Source organism: Mycteria americana, chromosome 1, assembly GCF_035582795.1.
Source record: "Mycteria americana isolate JAX WOST 10 ecotype Jacksonville Zoo and Gardens chromosome 1, USCA_MyAme_1.0, whole genome shotgun sequence".
Lineage (NCBI taxonomy): Eukaryota > Metazoa > Chordata > Aves > Ciconiiformes > Ciconiidae > Mycteria > Mycteria americana.
The window spans coordinates 80,786,759-80,805,805 of NC_134365.1; the positions used below are offsets into that span (position 1 = coordinate 80,786,759).

The 19,047-nt window shown below is 44.8% G+C and overlaps 1 protein-coding gene across 3 annotated transcripts in view; it reads right to left on the reverse strand.

Annotated features, from left to right (window-relative positions):
• Nucleotides 1-15,981: 15,981 nt before the first annotated feature.
• LRP6 (LDL receptor related protein 6) overlaps nt 15,982-19,047 on the reverse strand; it is a 130,205-nt gene continuing 127,139 nt past the window's right edge. For all 3 annotated transcript variants that reach the window (XM_075507902.1, XM_075507888.1, XM_075507897.1), the window contains one exon: nt 15,982-18,597. In XM_075507902.1, coding sequence (XP_075364017.1) covers nt 18,306-18,597 — 292 coding nt within the window. In that variant the 3' untranslated portion in view covers nt 15,982-18,305. The remainder of the gene's footprint in view (nt 18,598-19,047) is intronic.

Genomic DNA, 19,047 nt, shown 5'->3' on the forward strand with positions numbered 1-19,047 from the left:
GGGCGCTAGGTTATGGCAGTAACGTTTTTCTCTGCTTTAATAACAGTCTGATATTTAGTGAGGTGCAAATTCTGTGTTTGTGAGTGTGGTTTTCCAGCTGAATGTTTAGCAGCCCTAAACCCACACTTGTCCCTCATCCCCAGTTTGGTACCTCAGGGCCAGTTTCATGCCAAGAGCAGAGCCAACAGCAAAATAGACTGTCTTGAATGGGAATGCAAAAACTACCCATCTAAGAAAAGATACTCAGCTGGTTTTTATTTTTCCCTGGGTTGTTAAGAGGGTTTTTTTTCAGTAGCAGTAGGGGCCTGCATAGGGAATCAGCCAAGTGAGCTGTTTCTTATTTAGTCATTCTTACATTTGTCATCCACATCAGTTAGATTTTAAGAGCAATCTACTCCTTTTATGGCAAGGATCTGTGGTAACCTCCTTGCTGGAACGATGGCTTTGGTTTATTCTAAGAGCAGTCAGCAAGGCTGAGCACCGAGCTGTTGCCACTGCTGCTGCCTGGCATGAATTAACAAAGCTCTACTACTGGCGCAACCAGTCTTCGTCTTGCTGTCTTTTTTTAATCTGTGATGACTAAACTAGCAGCAGACAAAGGGATGTTGTGAGGGAGGGTGACTGGCCATGCCTTCATTTTACGTTAATCTCTCACAAGACATCTTTGTCTGTGTTTAGCTGTAGGGTGCTCTGGTGCCAATTCAGGGTGTTACTGTAAAAGATAGAGAGGTTTACTGTTAAAACAAGAAGTGTTGCTTGGGATTTTTCTTACTGTATATCTACCCAGGTCAGCATCACACTATTTGTTGTATCAGCAAGTTTAACTTCTAAATGAGCTGATTTCACTGTGTGTTAAGGTTGCAACGACAGAGTTCAGCCCTGTGCAGGTGATGCTGGCATTTATTTTTAAAGGACGCTAGAAGTGTCCTGCAGCTGCCTTCTGCGCTGTGTTAAAGGAAGCCAGCCCACTGGGGCAGCCTGTGTTAGCACCCGGAGCTGCCGTCCCAGCCTAACGTCACCCTCCGAGAGCCGGGGCTCCAGCAGCGAGCGGGGCCTGCCCCAGCTCCCATTCCCTGGAATGGCTAAAGGCATCAGGTAAGAAGATGCCACTGTCCACGTGCACGCGTGTTGCACGAAGGAGCTCTGCCCTGGCTCGTGGCCGCAGCGTCCCTCGCTCCAGTGAGTAAGCAGGAGGCAGAAATAGCACAAAACAGTCTGGAGCCTTCGCCCCAAACCAAACGTATTTATTTGTCTGTTACTCACCTTTGTTTCAGCTCTCAGAGGGCGAGATTTCTTTCAGCGCTCAGAAAACGCTGGCGAATCCAGTATTTCTCCAAAATAGGCTGATGAGGCATATGCAGGCATCCTTGGGTCTCCTCACGGCATGGCGTGTTCTCCCTCTTTTTAAGCTGCTTCTCCTTTCTCTCCTTCCCACAGGTGAGTGGCGTGCTGCTGCTACCAATACACACATTTGAGTAGACAGAACAGCAGCAGGTGGACAGAAAGTGAATTGCAGCCAAGCACCAAGGCGAGTAGCTCAATAGGCACCATTGTCTGAGAAGTAGATTTACTGCCTATGACCTGTCTGCTGTAAAGGCTCACAGTCTGGAACAAGTTCAGGGTTAAAAGTTCACAGCTGGGGTGTTGTAGCGTGAGTGAAGGGTGAGAACCAAGCAGAAAACATAAAAGCTGATTGCCTGCCTTGTTTGTTATCTGCGGCTGTGATGCTATTGCCTGTGATGCTCTTGCCAGGGATGGTGTAAACCCCAGAAGCGAAACAGAAATTCTAGCTCTGTTGCATGATACCTAGCACAGCGGGTTGCGGGGTGGGGTTAGGAGATGTTCTAGGATTGGAGCTACTGCGATCCATTGTAGTCAACCCACAGAGAAGGTTTCTCCTGTGTCCCATGGCTTGCTCCATTGCATATCTGGTGCAGCCAAAGCAGGAAGCTTTTCACTGTGCAGATGCAGAGACAATGCATTTTCCTGCCTGGGGTGGTAGAAATGATGGAGTGCAAAAAGATTTCTTGCTGGAGTCAGCATCTTTGCTGACTGATATGATCTCTATGCTGACTTTCACTATAGTCTTCCCCTCATCTTTCTACCCCAGGGACCCTTTTGGCAGATCCACGCCAAACATGGCTCTTATCTCTTCTCTAAGGGGAAGCTCAGATGCTTCCCAGCCAAAGCTAGCATGCTAAAAGGGAAACCAACCGAGTTAATCACTGGATGCTGGAGGGAGATGGGACTTAAGTTTTTAAAAGTTAAACACCCAAAGTGGAACTTTCTGTCTGCCACTGCAGTGGTTCTGCTTTAAATATTCATTACGCACAGCACTGCAATGGAAAATTTGGGTTATGCTTATGTTATCTTCCCTAGAGATCTGAACCTGGATTTTCTTGCATGCCAGCTAGCTGTTCTAACCCCTGTTGATGTGGATAATACTACCACTTGGATAATACCACCAGTATTATCCTCTCTGCTCCCCCCACACCCTGAAATGATATATCCAGGGAAGCATCCAGGGAAGATTGGTCCTGTTTGCTAAACAGGCAAGAGGACAGCCTGTATCAAGAAGCTCATCACTGCTCAGACTGAGGGCTCTGCTCGTGTCTGGTGGCAGAAATGCAGGCAAGTATGGGACTATTTTTGTTACGCAAGGCCTGAAGGAAGTCTTTGGTGATGCCAGCCGTGCCTAAATATTCAGTGTAGGTGCCTGCAGTGAAATTAAAATTTTTCAGTGGGTCAAGGCTCTAGGACCAGCCAGAGGCAAGGGTAGAACAGTACCAGGATACAGGAAAACTACACGCACGCTCTGTATTTAAAGTAGCAGTGCATGCCTGGCTTCGGCTGGCTTGTTTTTTTTTTTCTTTCATCAAACTTGTGTGTCTATGTGTCTTGTGAAAGGTGCCTTCCTGTGAGCACCTGGGTTACAAAGATTTTCTGTGGGGTGGGGGATATGGGAATTGCTTCAGGCATTATCATCACGGTAAGCGTCAGAGAAAAGGTGAGGGTGACCTTGCGACTGACCTTCTCTGGCAAAGCTATGGAAGGCTGTTAATAGCAGCCGAGTCTCGTGCTTTGCCTTGCCAACTCCAACATCAAAAAGCCCTGAGTGAGCACCTCAACCTCTCCCAGAAAACCCCTGAAAGATTAACCCCCTTAGGTGGTGTTCTGGGGTTTTCAAAATTGTTGTGGTGGCTGGTTGTCATATTTGCCTTCTGTATTTTATTCTTTCAGGTAACTGCAGATCACTTGGTTACTTTCTCTCCAGAAGCAGGAGAGCGAAGGCTTTTAACGGAAAGCTGAGCTCTCCGATGGCACCCTCTCCAGGAGCTGGAGACTAAGAAAATGCTTCTCTGTAGAAATAATTACAACAAAAGCACACCGCACAGACAGGCTGTATGGACAGATGATTTCCATGTGGTTTTTCCCAAGCCAGTGCTCACACAAGGAAAGCTCAGCTCTTTCTGCAGGAGTGGGGAGCATTCACCACCACCCCTACACAGCCTGTCCCACTTTTTTATCTGTTGTGCAGAGCACCCGTTCAGCCACTCGCTGCCTCCAGGTTTGCATCCATCCGTATAAAGGCATCCATCTGTATCCCAGTTTGGGGAACTTGGGTGAGTGGGTCATAATTTGCTTCACTTTCACTGTAGCCAGTCCGGGGTAGCTATTGCTGTACCCTCCCAGCTCACACTCACAAAGAAACCTTTGAAGGTTGCTGGCCAAGAGACCTCCTGTGCAGGTTCAAGTGATGGGGACCTACGTGCCCACAGTGAAGTCCTAGATTTAGCCGTAAGAGGACGCAAGTTAAAAAAACCCAAACCTTAAAAGTTTAAACACCTGACTCCAAGCCTGAAACCCAGGCTGGATATCTAACAGACCACAGAATATCTATTAGATCCTGGGCCCTCCCTGAAAATGGGTTTCTGCCCATCTGGAGGGCAGAGCGCACAAGCCGGAGGAGGTCATGCAGGAGGTGGCGTGGCTATGAAATTCATGGGCCCATGGAAACGTTCACCCGGCCCAAATCTGCTCCTATTTTCAGCGGCCGTGCCCAGTGGTACCACCCCGTGCCCCTGCTCCCTCTTCCCTTGCCGTGTCCCCGCAGGTGAAGAGCGGACAGGGCAGCGGGCGAGCCCTACCGAAGCAAGGAGGAACCTCCTGCTGATTAAGTGAAACTCGCCCTTAAAACAATAACAAACAAACAAGTGATGTTGGCGAGCCAGGAACTTGCACGTGCTCTGCCGAGCCTTAGCGATGTGTAAAAGTATTAGCAAGGAATAGGGCAGAGTTCAGCGCTGAGGTCAGCCCTCTGCTTTTAATTAAGGCAAGTAGGAGTCAGGAAAGACAATATCCCATTATTGAGTGGGTAGTGCCTGTCATGTTAGATGCAGTGTCTGCATTCAATTAAAGGAGGCAAATTAGCCTTTAGTGCCAGAAGAAAAACCAAAATGAGAGCCAGTTTGATGGACCAAAATTAAATGTGAGACAGGAAGAATTTATCATCCCCACAAAAACGTTTGGAATACACACTGGAAAGAAACTTCAAGAAATCCATGGAAATGCTTTGAAGGGGAGTGACTCACAATCACTTTGAAGGCTAAGTTTTCTTTTTACGTTCTGCTTTTGAAAAAGGTTTTAAGATTCATAAACTGTATTTTGCTCTAAGTGGGGGGGGCTGGGATAACTTTCTTCTCCCCGCTCCCTCAAATGCTACTGAGCAAACTGCTTATCCTCTTTGCTTACCACTGGGCCCTTGAAGGGTGATGCTCAGCATCCCACCCTGGGCAGCGTTTTGTAACTCCAGCAGTGTGAAAAGCAAGCAGGCAGTTATGGGTTGATACTGCCTTCTCTTCTCCTGCTTGGACAAAGCATAGGAAAATATGCAGATACATCCGCGTGGATATGTACACCAGGGTCTCTCATACAGGGAAGAGGAGCGGGGAAAGCTGCAAAAGTCTGTAATTACCAATATTAAATGTCCTGCTTACCCCACCACTACTTAATGTTTTTCAAAAGAAAGGGTTGGAAAGTATCGTATTATTTTACCTACAGATAGTGACTCAAGCAAAGCAAGCTGAAAACCACTATGGGAACAAATTTGCTGCTAATACTATGCATGTGAGTTTTTAGTTCATTCGTGAGGATTTGCTACGGACATTATCAAGCATCTCAGCTCAAAAGTCGGCTAATTACCTTCTAGCCTCGGGGTCCCTCTTTCTAGCAGCCCAAGGATGGGTGAAGATTGGCCGTCTCACAGCTATTGCAATGTTGAGCATTTAGCTGTAGTTGTTCCCAAGAAGGATGGGCTGTCGGCTTCTTTGTGCACATACCGAAATAAAAATATACAAAACCCCCCAAATCCAGTATTTGTGGGTTTTCCTGAAAAAATTGCAATGAAAACAGGTGGAGGCAGCTGTAATTACAAATAGGGTATTGAGCTCTTCTAGGTATATAAAAATATGTATTTTATATATATGAAAAATATATTAAAAACCCCACAAAGATGTAAAAGATACATCAGATCACTGAACCTATTCTGTCTGGAAGGAACTAATGTAGAAATGGTGAAATATAAAACTAACATCACAGTTGCAATGCCACAGTAACAGACAGAGGGAGAGGAGTAGATTCTTACTCTTGATGCTGCATGTGAAATTCAATTCCTTCTAAGGACTTTTAGACTTACAAGTAGTAAAGCACCTTTGGGCAGAAGGGAGGGATCTTCATATTTAATACAATCCTTGCTTGCAGTGCTTTTGTATTTCCCCCCTGACTCTTCCATGTCACAAAATAACACAGGAATCGAAGCGGCCAGGGATCATTTAAAATATGAAGTGGTCTCACGCAGTTATGCAATAAAGAAGAGCATCTTGCCAAACACAAAACAAAAAAACAACCCAAACCCTTCTCTCTGAAACAATCTTTTTCATGGCTTGCAGTTGGCTCCCAGTGGCATGCCGGAGTCAGGAGACCAAATCCACCAAGTACCTGCTTACAGCAACGGCAGCTAATCGTGCACAACGGCAAGACAAATGCCAGGTAAATTGGAAACAAGTGTTGGAGAAATCCTGCAGTAGATGATGAATCTGAATTGCCAAGCCCTCTTAGCTCTACCAGTGCTTTGCCCGTTGTCTTTTACGGTTATGGAAAGCCATAGGTTTTATTACCAACATAAAATTAACTCAAGGAAACGAACAACTGGGACATGAGGATTACGTCTCTTGTCTTTTTGGTCCTCTCATCCTGGAGCCATCTAAAGCTGAAGGATGACTCAAACATCAAATGAGAAGAGAAAAAAATACTCATGTGGTAGAAGGAGCCAAGTATCCTACAGCAGCAGAAAAGCCAGCTCTCCCTTTCCCATCCGTTCCCATGCCCCCCGCGCTGACAGACAGACCTATGCTTTCTACAAAGACCTGGAAAAACCAGGAGCAACTCTTCCTTACCTGGTGCCGGTCATCAAATAACTTTCCCTCAGATTCTGGCTTTACGACAGGCCCATAATTCTGTCTAACTTTTGACTTCTGAGCATTTTTTGTCTCTTTTAAGGAGAAAGAGGGGCGCCAATGGCGGCGACAATTGGTGTCCCTTCCCCTCCTTCTTCAAAATCCGAAGGAACACATCTTTCCTACTCAATTACTCAAGTTAACTGACATCAGCTCTTTTCCCCAGCTGTTCAGGAAACCCCAGGACGCGTGAGTGCCTGCAGAGAAGCGGTGCCGGGCTTCCCGTTCCGTTGGGAAACCATCGAGCAGTCCCTCGCACGTGCGCTCCTCTTCCCACGCGCCTCGCTGCCGCCCTGGCTCCTCTCCCCGGGAGGCCGCGTTTGCTGCCCTTCCCTGTCACCGCTGCATCAACCTCTGCGCCTGCCTCCCCCCGGCCGCCTCCTGCCCGCCCTGCTCCTCGCACCTCTAAACACCCCAAGGGGGGAGAGGTGGACCTCGGTCCTCACCCACCGCAAAAGCTGAGGAGGCGGCTGAGAAGCTCCTCAGCACCAGCCGCCATCAGCCCCCACGTACAGCCCAGCACTGGATGCTGGGCCAAAACCAAGGAGGACGAGGCAGGGGGCCGGGGGTTTTGGAGAGGTGGGTGCAACGCAGAGACAGCGTGGGGAGGACATACGGGCATCGCACTGGAAGGATGGGAGAGAGAAGTACAATCTTTGAAAAACATCAGCCTTTGTTATTAGTGCTGCTGGTGGAACAACTTTTTATTAGAAGCATCTGAAAGTGGTTATCTTCCACAAAGTAATTCATCCCTAACAGCTGTGCTTCAGAACAACAGCCCACGTTAAGCCATCCGCACAGCAATGCTGCAGCCACAGGGTTTCTCAAAACATTCACAGGATGGAAAGAAGAAAGTGGCGTCGAGGGAGGAATCACTCTGACTCCAGCAAACAGAGCATGCCTGAAAAACATAAAGTTAGGAAAAATATACCAATGGATTTTTTTTTTTTCCCTAAAGCATCTATTGCCTCATGAGCCATTTTAATAAAAAATTCATCTACAAATTCTCCTCCTGTCCACAGTAGGGGTCATTTTCTGATCTTTTCTTCCTTGGCTTTTCAGCGCAGGGCATGTTTGCCTAAAATCTGGATCTTTATCTGCAGGATTCACCTGCCGCTCGCTTCCCACCTGAAGTCAAATCAGCGCGTCCGCAACACCACGCTTCTTTCCACAGCAGCCAAATGGGATTTCACAGCGAGGACAATGGCGGCCTCCGTCAAGGAATGAGCCACAAGAGCACATTAAATGCCCTTGGAGGCCAAGGTCTGGTTTTCATTAGGCACTGCACATAACGAGAGCCAGGGGAGGTGCAAGACAGGAAAGAGGCCGTACACAGGCACGGCTCACAGGAGATTTTTATAACGCTTTCCGCGAGCATCAGCGAGCGTACGGGCGGGCAAAGGGCTCGCAGCAGACCGGGGTGCCTCAGCCGATTCCTGATGCATCACCCCTAACGCGGTCTCCTCCTCCAGCTTGCCTGCTGCCCTCCAGCCGGCCCCAAACCCTGGGAAACGACAACTCTCGCCAGCACGATAGTGCCTCGCTGCTGAAAAATGCGGTCAGGGCAGCGCACAAGAGGGATTACCCCCCCCAGGAAGCCCTTACGGTCTTACGAAGCAGCCCAGAGCCATCACGTTTTCTGCCCCATCGAGCCATGATGCTGATTTCTGTACTGCTGCTCTGCTCTTCAGGACAAAAGGGGCATGGCTGGCTTCTTGTGAGCCAAATCAAGGAAGGCCCGAGCAGAAAACAGCTTATCTGACCGTGTCACTGGCTCCCCCAGCCACGAAGCGTTGCCTTTCCCTGCTTCCCCGCCTGCCGGTACCTTTGCCAGGAGAGGGAGGGGAAGCAGGGGCGTGGGGGTTTTTCCGGCTTTGCTTCAGAAGAGCCTCTTTGTTTCAAGGATGTTTTCTCCTTCCACTTCAAAGACGAAACAGAGGCAGGGAGAAACTGAGCACGTCTCCAAGGTCACAAAATCAGCAAACAGCTCACACTGGCCAGTCTCTGCACAGCCGAATCCAGTGCTGGACCTGGTCAGCCCTGGCTCTTAATTCCCTCTTAAAGCCCTTCCCCTCTTAATTCCCATTGTTTTTTTTTCCCAGGGCCCAGGATACGAGCACTTCATTCTGCCATCTCAGGCTCTATGCTCAGACCAACACCCAGCCTTGGCTCTCACCATTGTCCTCATCCCAGTCTCACAGCTGCCATGTCACCCAGAAAAAACACAATTGCATACAATGAAAAGACATTCTCATCTGGAGAAATTTACTGATGTGACCCTTACCCGGCCTCACCTCATCTGTACCTTGCCGTTTGTTATGCCTTATATCCCTGCCCATGGGCAGGGGGTTGGACTAGATGATCTTTAAGGTCCCTTCCCACCCAAACCATTCTATGATTCTGGTTTTCTGCAAGTGACATTAGGCAGAAAGCAGCTGTGTAAAACACTTAGCACCCACCTAGGACAAAGTGCAGGTGGATTTCACACATTATGATAGAGCTAGAGGACTGAAGTTATTTAAGAAGGTTTCTCAACTGGTTTTTTGTTTGTTTGTTTTAAAAGGGAACCAACCTGGGAAAAAGCTGGGAGGCAATCAGCTATGGGTGTGAATGCAAGGGAATGCTCTGGGCTACTTCAGCATATCCCTTCTCCCCCCCCCAACCCTGCACTGAGATGTGGGGGCGGAAAGGGAGATGTTTATGTGTTCTGTTCTCCCACATCCGTTCTCTCCTCCCTGCTAGAGTACTGGGAGTGTAGGTGGGATGGTAGGAGAAGCCTCTCAAATTGTCTCCTCTGTTCCCTCCTTAACTGATCGCATCTGGCCCCGCAGGAGTCAGGCCCCTTAATGATTACTTCATTCCTAGCACAGACAGGGTGCAGGAAACTCGGTGCTTTTCTGCCAGACTCCTCTGGCTCTTCGCCCTGAACTGCCCAACCTGTTCCTCTTCTCCACCCTTGCCAGGTTATTCCTCCTACAGTCCCTGGCATACCAACCAGGCCCGTTGTTCTTACGGCAATGCTGAGGAGCAGTTGCTATATTCCTGAGCGACTTCAGAGAGCCACCTATATAACATTATCCTTTCTTCTTATTGCCACATGCTTCCAGGTCCCTTCCTACCATACGCCCTGAATCCTTTATTCATCTTTTTTTGTGCTCTACTTTCCTCATTCCCCTCCACGCACAACCTCGGAGAGGAACAAGGAGCCTGGAGCACAAACACTACATCCTCATTGCATCTCTCCTCTCTTCCCACAGTCCTTCCAGCTGCATCGCTCCTCTCTGTCCATCTCTGATGTGCAAAGTGTTCCTACTACTCTTCCCCTGCGCAGGGAACTGGCCCAGGTAACCGGGAGCAGCTCTTACAGCACCTGAGCTGCAGGTGAAGGCTTCTGGGCTTTCCTCCTGGGACAGCTAGGATGCTCCACCACAGGCTCCCAGCACCCCAGTGGCCATCAGAGCTGCCTGTAGCCCTTTATTCAGCAAACCACCAGCAGGGATCATCAGTTGTTTGAAACGTGTTGCTCAGGGCGATGCAGGGGGAGCTTGGTGGTGGGTCACTTTGTCATTCCTCTCCAGCCCAGTGCTCTGCGGGTTAAGATGGTTATTGGTTTCTTGGCAAGGAGACAGGGCTAAGAATTTTGGCAGCACTGACAAATAGAAAACGCTTACCACATGAAATCTCTCCACCTCCTCAGACCCAAATGATATTCTTTACACGTCCTCAGAGAGGCAAACTTCATAGTTGCTGCAGAGCATTCCCCTTAAATCCATGAAAAAGGTATCTTGCTGTGAAAGCAAAGCTGTGGTAAGATCACTGCTGAGCCACACCAAGCCAGGTAACCCAAGCATCAGACCTTTCCTACTAAGCGGTTTCTTTATGCAACAGAGGGGGCAAGCAGGAGAGGGCCGGCAGCTCCCAATCTTTCCTATGAACAGGGAGTTTGCATTTAGCTGTCATCATAGATCTTGTGGTAAACAAGGGCAAGATAAAGCTTATTTACCCAGACAAGCAGTTTCTACAGGAGAAATGTGTTTTAAAAAAAATAAAACAATAACAACAAAAAAGTCACTAAATCCAGCAACATGTATCTTACGTTCCCAACCTGATGCACCAGAAAAAGACATGCAGGAAGAGCTGCCGCACACAGCAGGTTTGATACAAGGCAAAACTCCCTCTTGTCAGGTGCCTGCTTTTCCATAGGCAGTTCTACCAAACATGCCTTGATTCCCACACAGACTTTACTCAGCTAGGTACAAAATCTCCTCTGTGAAAACAGGTTAAACATGTTCAGCAGTTCCCCTCCAGGACAAAGCCTGTGATTTTGCATTCTCACCTTCTTAGGGAAGTGCTGCCAATACTGGCAGATTAAAAAAAAAAAACCAAACCAAAAAAACAACCCCTCATCTTTTATACTCTTAACGAAGCGTTCTTGCCCCTACCAAAACAAACATGCAGTGTGTTATCCCTCCTCTAGTATAAAACTAATGGCAAGATTCTAGCGCTTGCAGTCACCTCTGCTTGTGTGCACATGTGCAAGGGAAGACACAGAATCAGGCAAAGAAAGTAAATTATTTTCAGACTTCCAAGTGGTCCTTTATCAGACAGGCAGGGAATTTTTTTTTAAATGATGAAAAATACTCCAGTGTCCCTTACTATGCCTGCTGTGCCTTGGTGCCTGGTTAAACACTATTTCAGCAGCTCTGCCATCTCTGGAGACCTTGATAACTGGCACAAGTAAGACACATGGTGGAGCTGCAGCCGTAACAACTTACTTCTGTTTCCTGAGCTACACTCTCCACCTAAGAAGATTATTTTTTCAGGATTTAACTCAAATGGCTCATTGATAGGGCTGATCCTGCTCTTTCTGCTGTCCGTCCATACCGCCCCTCTGGTACGCACTTTGAAGAACTGCATTTGAGATGCACCCTGATGCTTAACAACAGTTTCTGGAAAAGACCAAGATTCAGGGAATCCAAAACAGCATGAATGCTATACACAAATTTCTACCATATAACAACTGCAGGGACTATGTAGAAAGGTAGCTACCACTGTTAAAAAAAAAAAAAAAAAAAAAGCTGGTGAGCCTTCTGTAGCCCAGCAGCAATTCACAACTGGCATTTTTAGAGAGAAACACGGCACCCAGCAGCTCCAGACTAATGGCTCATTTTCCAAGGTAGAATAAATATAGCACCTTGAAATAAAATAAGCATGGCACACCAGCTGAGAATGAGTGAGACTGACAAATGTAGGCCTTGTTTTACTGATATGGGCAGTGATATGTGGCTTGTCCATGCCTCCATGTAGAAAAACTGGAGCTATAAAAGAATTTTAGTATAGCCAGATCCCTGCTAATACAAAGTCATATTTTTTTCCACAACCAGTGGATGCAAGTGGAGCAGGAATTCCTGTGCTGAGCTTATAAATTCAGAACTGCTTCCTATCCAATTACTTGTCACAGCAATAGGATGGGCGGGGGGGGGGGGGGGGGGGGGAATTTGTTTTACAGTTTAAAGTTAAATACTTCTCTCTTTGCAAACATTTCAATACAGATTTAAAGATCAGCAGTCTCCAAAATAATCTCAGGCATCTCTAGTCTGATAAGGATTTACTTGGTAAAATTGTCTGTTTTGTATTATCTGGTAAACCAATCTAAGTGATCAATAATGGAGACTTTTAGCTTTAAAATGTATCCAGTTGCATTGCAGAATCATGGAAATCAACAGAACTGCTTGAAGTCTATGTGTTTCAGGCATATGCATCAGGGTTTGCAGAGTCTGCCTACAGCATCAGAAAGTTAAGCACATTCTGGCTTTTATGGAGAGCAAAGACACACATAGACTTTCATTACCTTTCCTCCAGATGCTGAAATAAAATGAAGAGTACCCCTCCTTTTTCACTCTTAGTTTTATTATAAAAATCAACATTTCATTTGTTACAACTCAGTTTATAGTAATAATTGGAAAGGATTTTTGTACAAGGTTTATATACACCTTACAAGTAAAGCACTTTATTTTACAAAAAAAAAGTTAGTGAATGAGTGAATAGGGCTGACCAAATGTTGGTCATTATAATATAAATACATCCTTGCAAAGCACCATCGTACCAAAGTTGATGAACAAGAGACACCAGCTGGCTTGAAGACAATGACAAACAGTGATTAAAGCTTACAAAAAAGAACAAACAAAACAAAAAACAAAAACAAGATTAAAAATCTGAAAGCAGCACCAGATCCTTCACTTGCAAACAAGGCTAGTTCAGCTTAAGCCTGGTAGTATCCTCTTTACAAAAAGACACTTTCATTTCCCCTCGCTGACTCTTAACTGCCTGGCTTAAGGCTACAGCCATTTTAATCAGGACTTCAAAGCCACTCCTTGTTCATTTAAAAGAGGGGAACGAGACTGCTCTCCAATAGTTTCATCATAATAATCACGCTGCGTGCTACTAAGACAATCTCTGGCCCGAATCAAATATGGACAGTTTACTTACCCTGCTCTGCACAGTTTTGGAGTGGACCACCCAGTCCCTATAAATGCTACACTGGCATCATCCACTGAGCTACCCTTTTTAAAGATGAAAAGGAAACAAAATTGCCCATTTTGGATCACTACAGTATTTTAATTTACTACTTTTAGAAAAAAATGGAATGTTTTGTACCCATTTTCAAGCTATGAGGTCATTCCTAACTTATTTTCAAGGTGTATCTGTCACCTGCCAATTAAGCTAAAGGTTAATTTTCAAGCAATAACCCCACCACAATGCAATTAAAAAAATCCCATGGCTAAGAAAGCAATTTCTGAATAACAATGTTGAAATTCTTTTTGCACTCAATGAACCAGCTATTTTGTTGTAGAAATAATAAGTAATCTGCTACATGCACAGTACATGTTCAAAAGCAGATTCTGTCCATAACATGCTCAAGACAAAAAAGTCAGGAAAAAAAGTGATTGATTACCTCTTAAGAGATATTTTGAAGAAGTCATTTGGTTCAAAAGCATGCGTGACCAGGGAGTTCTGTCATTCAAGCAGTTCCCCCCAGAATAGTGGTAATCAATTAATTCAAGGAGATTTGCCAAGAAATAAGGAATGGAAATACTCAATATTCAAGACAGTGGCCTTTTCTTCATCTTAGCACAGGCTTAACTTCTTTAAAGTAAAACAAATGAATCTGTGTTTAAAACTCACCAATCAAGCCATTTCTAGAGAATGAGCTATAATAAATAGAGAAGCAATGCATGAACTGGAGACCAGAACACCACCAAAGCCCATTAGTGCAATAAATAGGGATTTTCTGCATGCACCTTCACTTGCAGTGGATTGTAGCACCTGCCGTGTCAAACAGTTTGGGTACAATTTTCTTCATAATTATGCTAGGACTGCAATAGATTGATTTTCACATACCTACAGAAAACAGAAGAGTTTTACTCATCTGCAAAACGGACTCCAAAAGTAAGGGAACAGTATAAAAAATGTGCTTCCTCTCCCGTCTAGTATGACTGGCATTAACTATTCAGGTTTAAAGTAGCAAGTATTCTGTTGTCTGGCCAACAACCTGGCCAAAAGTAGTCCAGCTTACGTGAGACAGTGGGACAGCATCCAGCATTAGCCCTCTGAAAGGGAGGGAGGCTGAATCTGCCAATGGGGGCGTGTGAATGTGCATGCACAAGAGAAAATTATTAGCTTTAGGTCAATTCACATTATCAAAGATACATGTACCTGCACACATGCACTTGTACATGTACATGGGGGGAAAATGTTATGGCAGTAATCTGGAATTTACAGTGCTGAAAGTTACAACTCACAGCAAAATGAATCCTTTGATATCAACTGGTTCATTTGCATATTTTGCATTACTATAAATATTTCATTTAATGTATATGCACAGGTTGCATGAATTTATATTCATGGAAACCATTCTTTATTTCAAATGCAAATGCTATGTGCATGTTCCATTTATCGTCTCTAAGTTCTTTTCAAATAAATATCTTGGTATCCAAAAGCAGTGGAGAAATGAGGAGTGTTCCTTAGGAAAGTATGAAATGCATGGAGTATGACATGGCAGGTATCATTTTAGAAGGCAAGATTAGGTCCCATTAATGTTGCCATTTAAACATGCTAAGCTCCTGCTGAACATGCAAAGGTTAGCTTTCAACAAATCATGCTGTAATGTCCTTATTTATTTATTAAACTACAAAGGACTGTTCCTTTCCTGATTGAGCATGCCACCTATTTCCATTGCCAAACAGTCAGCTATGAACACTCCCCAGGTGTCTACATAGAGGAAAAAGTGCACAATGAGTACTTGTGTTAATGTCTCACTGTGTATGTACCTGATGCTGTAAGATAAGGACATTTGTGCTTAGCTTAAAAGACAAGGAGCAGTTTCATTGGCAGCAATGAGACTACTTCCACGCTAACGCTACAAACCCACTTTAGCAATGTCAATTCAATCTTCTGAATTGACATGTGTGTGTTATCTACAGTCCTAACATCTCAGCCAATTTGAGAAGCAGGAGCGAGCATGATCCTCACTGAGGGAAGGAGAGAATATGAATCACGACCAGCTCAGTGGCGGAGAGGAAAAGAGAGAAATTGTTCAGTCTCAATGTTCAATCAATCTATGGTTTATCCACTGGGAATGTGTCAGGTGCACATACTAGTTGCATCAATGCTTTTCTAATTTGGAGATTTGCCCAAGAGGAACTTGACAGATCATCAACTCTTTCAAAATTTTACTCTAGATCTACTGGGAAAATACACGTACTTGCAAAGGCAGATCACAGCTTCCCACTAAATAAATTCTTTGGTTAGTCCAGACGAGAAACAGCCTTCTCCCTACGCTGATCATCTTCAGTGGAAAAACATAGTCTGTCCGCTTTCCCCCTCTTCACGTGAACCTCCCAGGGGCAGATCACTCAAAATATCTGATGCACAAACTGAAACATATGTATCAAAAAGACTTGATCAAATCCTACACTGAATTATATGTCCACCCCATTGACTTCAATTGACTTATGTGTGGACATAAACTAGCACAGAAAGCAGGCAGCATGGTCCATATGCAGAGAACATTTTTCTTCTAAAGAACCCTTGCTGTAATTAACACACTTGCAAATTTACCTGCAGGAAGTCCCCTCCAAGAGGAAGCCTCAGTGAGGCAGTCCAACCACACCAGAAAGAGGATACCACTCCTTAAGCTCAACTACCTTAGAGTTTTTCGAACAGAAATTGGCACACTGAAAAAAGTATTTTGCAAGAAGAGACCATTGCCATCGCAGTACAAGCACTTGGACTGAGATACAACAATGCAATATTCTTCTGAGTTCATTAGTGCAAGTTTCCACATGTGAACCCCACACGGAATGCTGCACATGAAAAAATGTAAACAACAGAGAAGTTTCTATTCTCATCGGCATGCCAGCCTCAACACCCCCCACCCCGACACACCCACCCTCCCCCCCCTTCATATAAATGGTTTCGAGTTCCCTTATAGTTCACAATACCCTCCTCAACATCCATCCTGCTGGAGAACACAAACAAGCTTCTTCACCAGCAAGGAAGAGCCAGAAGAACAGCTACCACGATTCCTAGATACCTAGAAGGGAGCTGGGCAAAAAAAACTTAGTATGCCAGATCCAGAGATCAACTGCAATAGCCTGGAGACCACCAAGGCTTTTTAAAGTTTCCTCAGGTATCTTGGACTACTAGAAAGACCCTTTATTACAGCTGGAATCCCAAACGCCATGGTTCTCCTTGGAGCTGAAGCCAAGTGAGGCTCCAGTACTGCCAATGAGCGGCAGCACTAGCAAGAATTACTTGTCGCTAATTCTGTCAGCAGCAGGACTTGAAGCCCATGCCACATTTTCAGACTATTTCTCTTTTAGTTGAAACTGGCTGGGAAACAAGCAACAGAGAACAATAAAACCCAAACGGCACCTCTGAAGAGTTGTTACACCCATACTATGCCCAAAGGCTAGGAGGCAGAAGCTCCTCAGTACCTTTGTTTTGAGAGAGAAGACTCAGAGGGCCAGTCTTTGAAGGCATCGAGCACATTGAAAGTGGATTTGATGTCAACAGAAGGTGCAAATGCGTAATGCCATCTAAGATCAGGTATACTGTGAGCTCCACTACAGTCAAAGCAAATTCCAAACACTGCACTGGAGTCAAAGAGAAGTTAATAATATCCTAGGTTGCCCCTCAACCTACACAAATAATGTTTTCACTTGATTATATACTCTCCCTGTCAAAATCACCATGGTGAGGCTGATGGGAGAAGGGGCTAAATATGATAATATACAAAAATAGAGATGCAAATATAAAATGGTTTGGTTAAGAATATCTTAAAATTTGACGTTCACAGCGGTTAATACTAAAGTATTAAACTCACACCACGCAAAAGAGGAGGTATGTCAAAACCATACTGAGAAAAACTGGCTTTACCTAACACAAAGAAATCATGAGCAGTTAATACAGCATGGGAACCCCTTCCAATGATCAAAACATCCATTTTTTTTTATGGACAGTTGCTCCACTGAAAGTTAAATGCTTCCTTACTAGGAAAAAATAATATATATATTTATATATATATGATTTGTATACTGTGATATCAATATACACTGAAAGTACTGCAAGGATATATTATTCATTTACAGTAAAACTAACAATCCACGGTTAAATTTATAGTTTATAAATATGCTGTCTATATTATATGTGGTATAAAAATATTTGACATTTTGTGGGCACTAGGTCAAAATAAGGTTTTCTTTTTTTTAAGGGACTAAAAAAATCATTCAGGTATATGCATATTACCCTTGTCAACTGCGTGAAAATCATACTGACCTGGTACAAAACAGAATCCTACCATGTTGGCAAAATGAAGAAGGTAACGTATAGCATGATACTCACTGCATGACAAGGCTAATTAGGAGAAAGAAAGAATTTACAGCAGCCCAGTTCTAGCAGTACTTTAAATAAGGATATCATGATTTAAAGTGACACGGGCAGGAAGAAAGGATGCAGAAGAGATGGGAAAAGCTAAACAGGAGAAAAAAAGCAAACTTGAAAATATACCCAACAAAAAAAATTGAAATTCCAGAAGCAAGGAGAGCACTCTAAATGCTCTAGTTTGGTAAATGCATTAAGGAAAAAGAGGTGTATTCATTTAAAAAAGTGTGTGATTATTTTTCTAGATTCACTGCTACGATTGCTGTATTCCTGTAGAAAACAAAGCCCTTTGTGTAAGGTTAATATCTGTCCTGACTGTGTTTTCAAGTTTAACTTTAGTTGCTGGCCCTCTGTAGTTAACATAGAGGTTATTTGGCTACTTCCAAGTATCTATGGTATGCTGCTCTGAGACAGACTTCTTTATTATTAATTACTTTAAACATTTTTGGTATTGACAAACTCCACATCTCACCTCACTGGACAAGTAACACATCCTGGTCCTTCCATTTCCTTATGTGCTCAGTCACTTCACTGGATTAAGGCATGTTTTTGTGTTCCATTTGCAAAAATAAAAACTTTTTGTACAAATGTCTGGGTTCTTTTATACAAAAATTTTTCTTTTTATGGCACAAGCAGCAGTTGCTGTTTAAGAAAATATATAAATATCCTTTTTATTTTTCCTTCTGTACAAATATCTTCAGTATTCCTCCACCCCATTTAATAACATTTAACTGTACACTGTCCTACCTCATCCCTCGCCAAGAGCTCCCTCCCCCCTCCCCAGTAGAACATTTTGTATTTACACTTTCACGGCGGAGGCAGATAACGGGGCGGGGGGGCTACCCCTCATGAGGAGTCCGTGCAGGGGGACGGTGGCGGTGGGTAGAGATGGTGAGAGTAGCTCCGCTCTGTGTACGGGGAAGGTGGGCAGCTTTCATAGTTCTCCTCCGCTGACAGGTACTGGCTGCGTGGAGTGGGTGGCGGGGGGACGGGCTCCGAATCATAGTTCAAGTCACTGGTATAGCCCTTAGCCGTTGCTGCCGTGACCCTTCGGCTGGGGGCATAGTCACTGTCACAGACATCCGTGCTGCAGGGCGTCGTAGGAGGTGCAAAATGCCGGTAGCTGTAAGGCCTGTAGCTGCAGTGGGGAGATTTATGGGAAAAGCATATAGAAAGACCGTGCATTTCGGGTGATGTGCCCGCGAACAAGTGGGCAGCTCATAAGCCTAGGTCGAAACGGAGAGCTGGTCAACCTCTCTGCAGCAGATACACAGCATCACAGTCTCCCCTCTCCGACATCACAAACTCGCTAACTCCACCGCAGAAGGCCGACCTTTGCGCTACAGCATTGAATTATAGCAACTAGTTAAAGGAGTACTAATTATTAATTACAGGCAACAGGCTCCCTAAGGCCTTAGCTGAGGTAGAAGAAGTTGCTACTAAGAGAGTGGGGCTGGAAAGACACTGGGGAAAAAAATAGCTGTGTTGCAATTGTATGGAGAAGATATTCTATTTCCATTATCCAGTTTATGGATGCTAATTTCCAAGTCCAGCAAGAGAGGTAGACTGAAAATCACTGACAGTCATA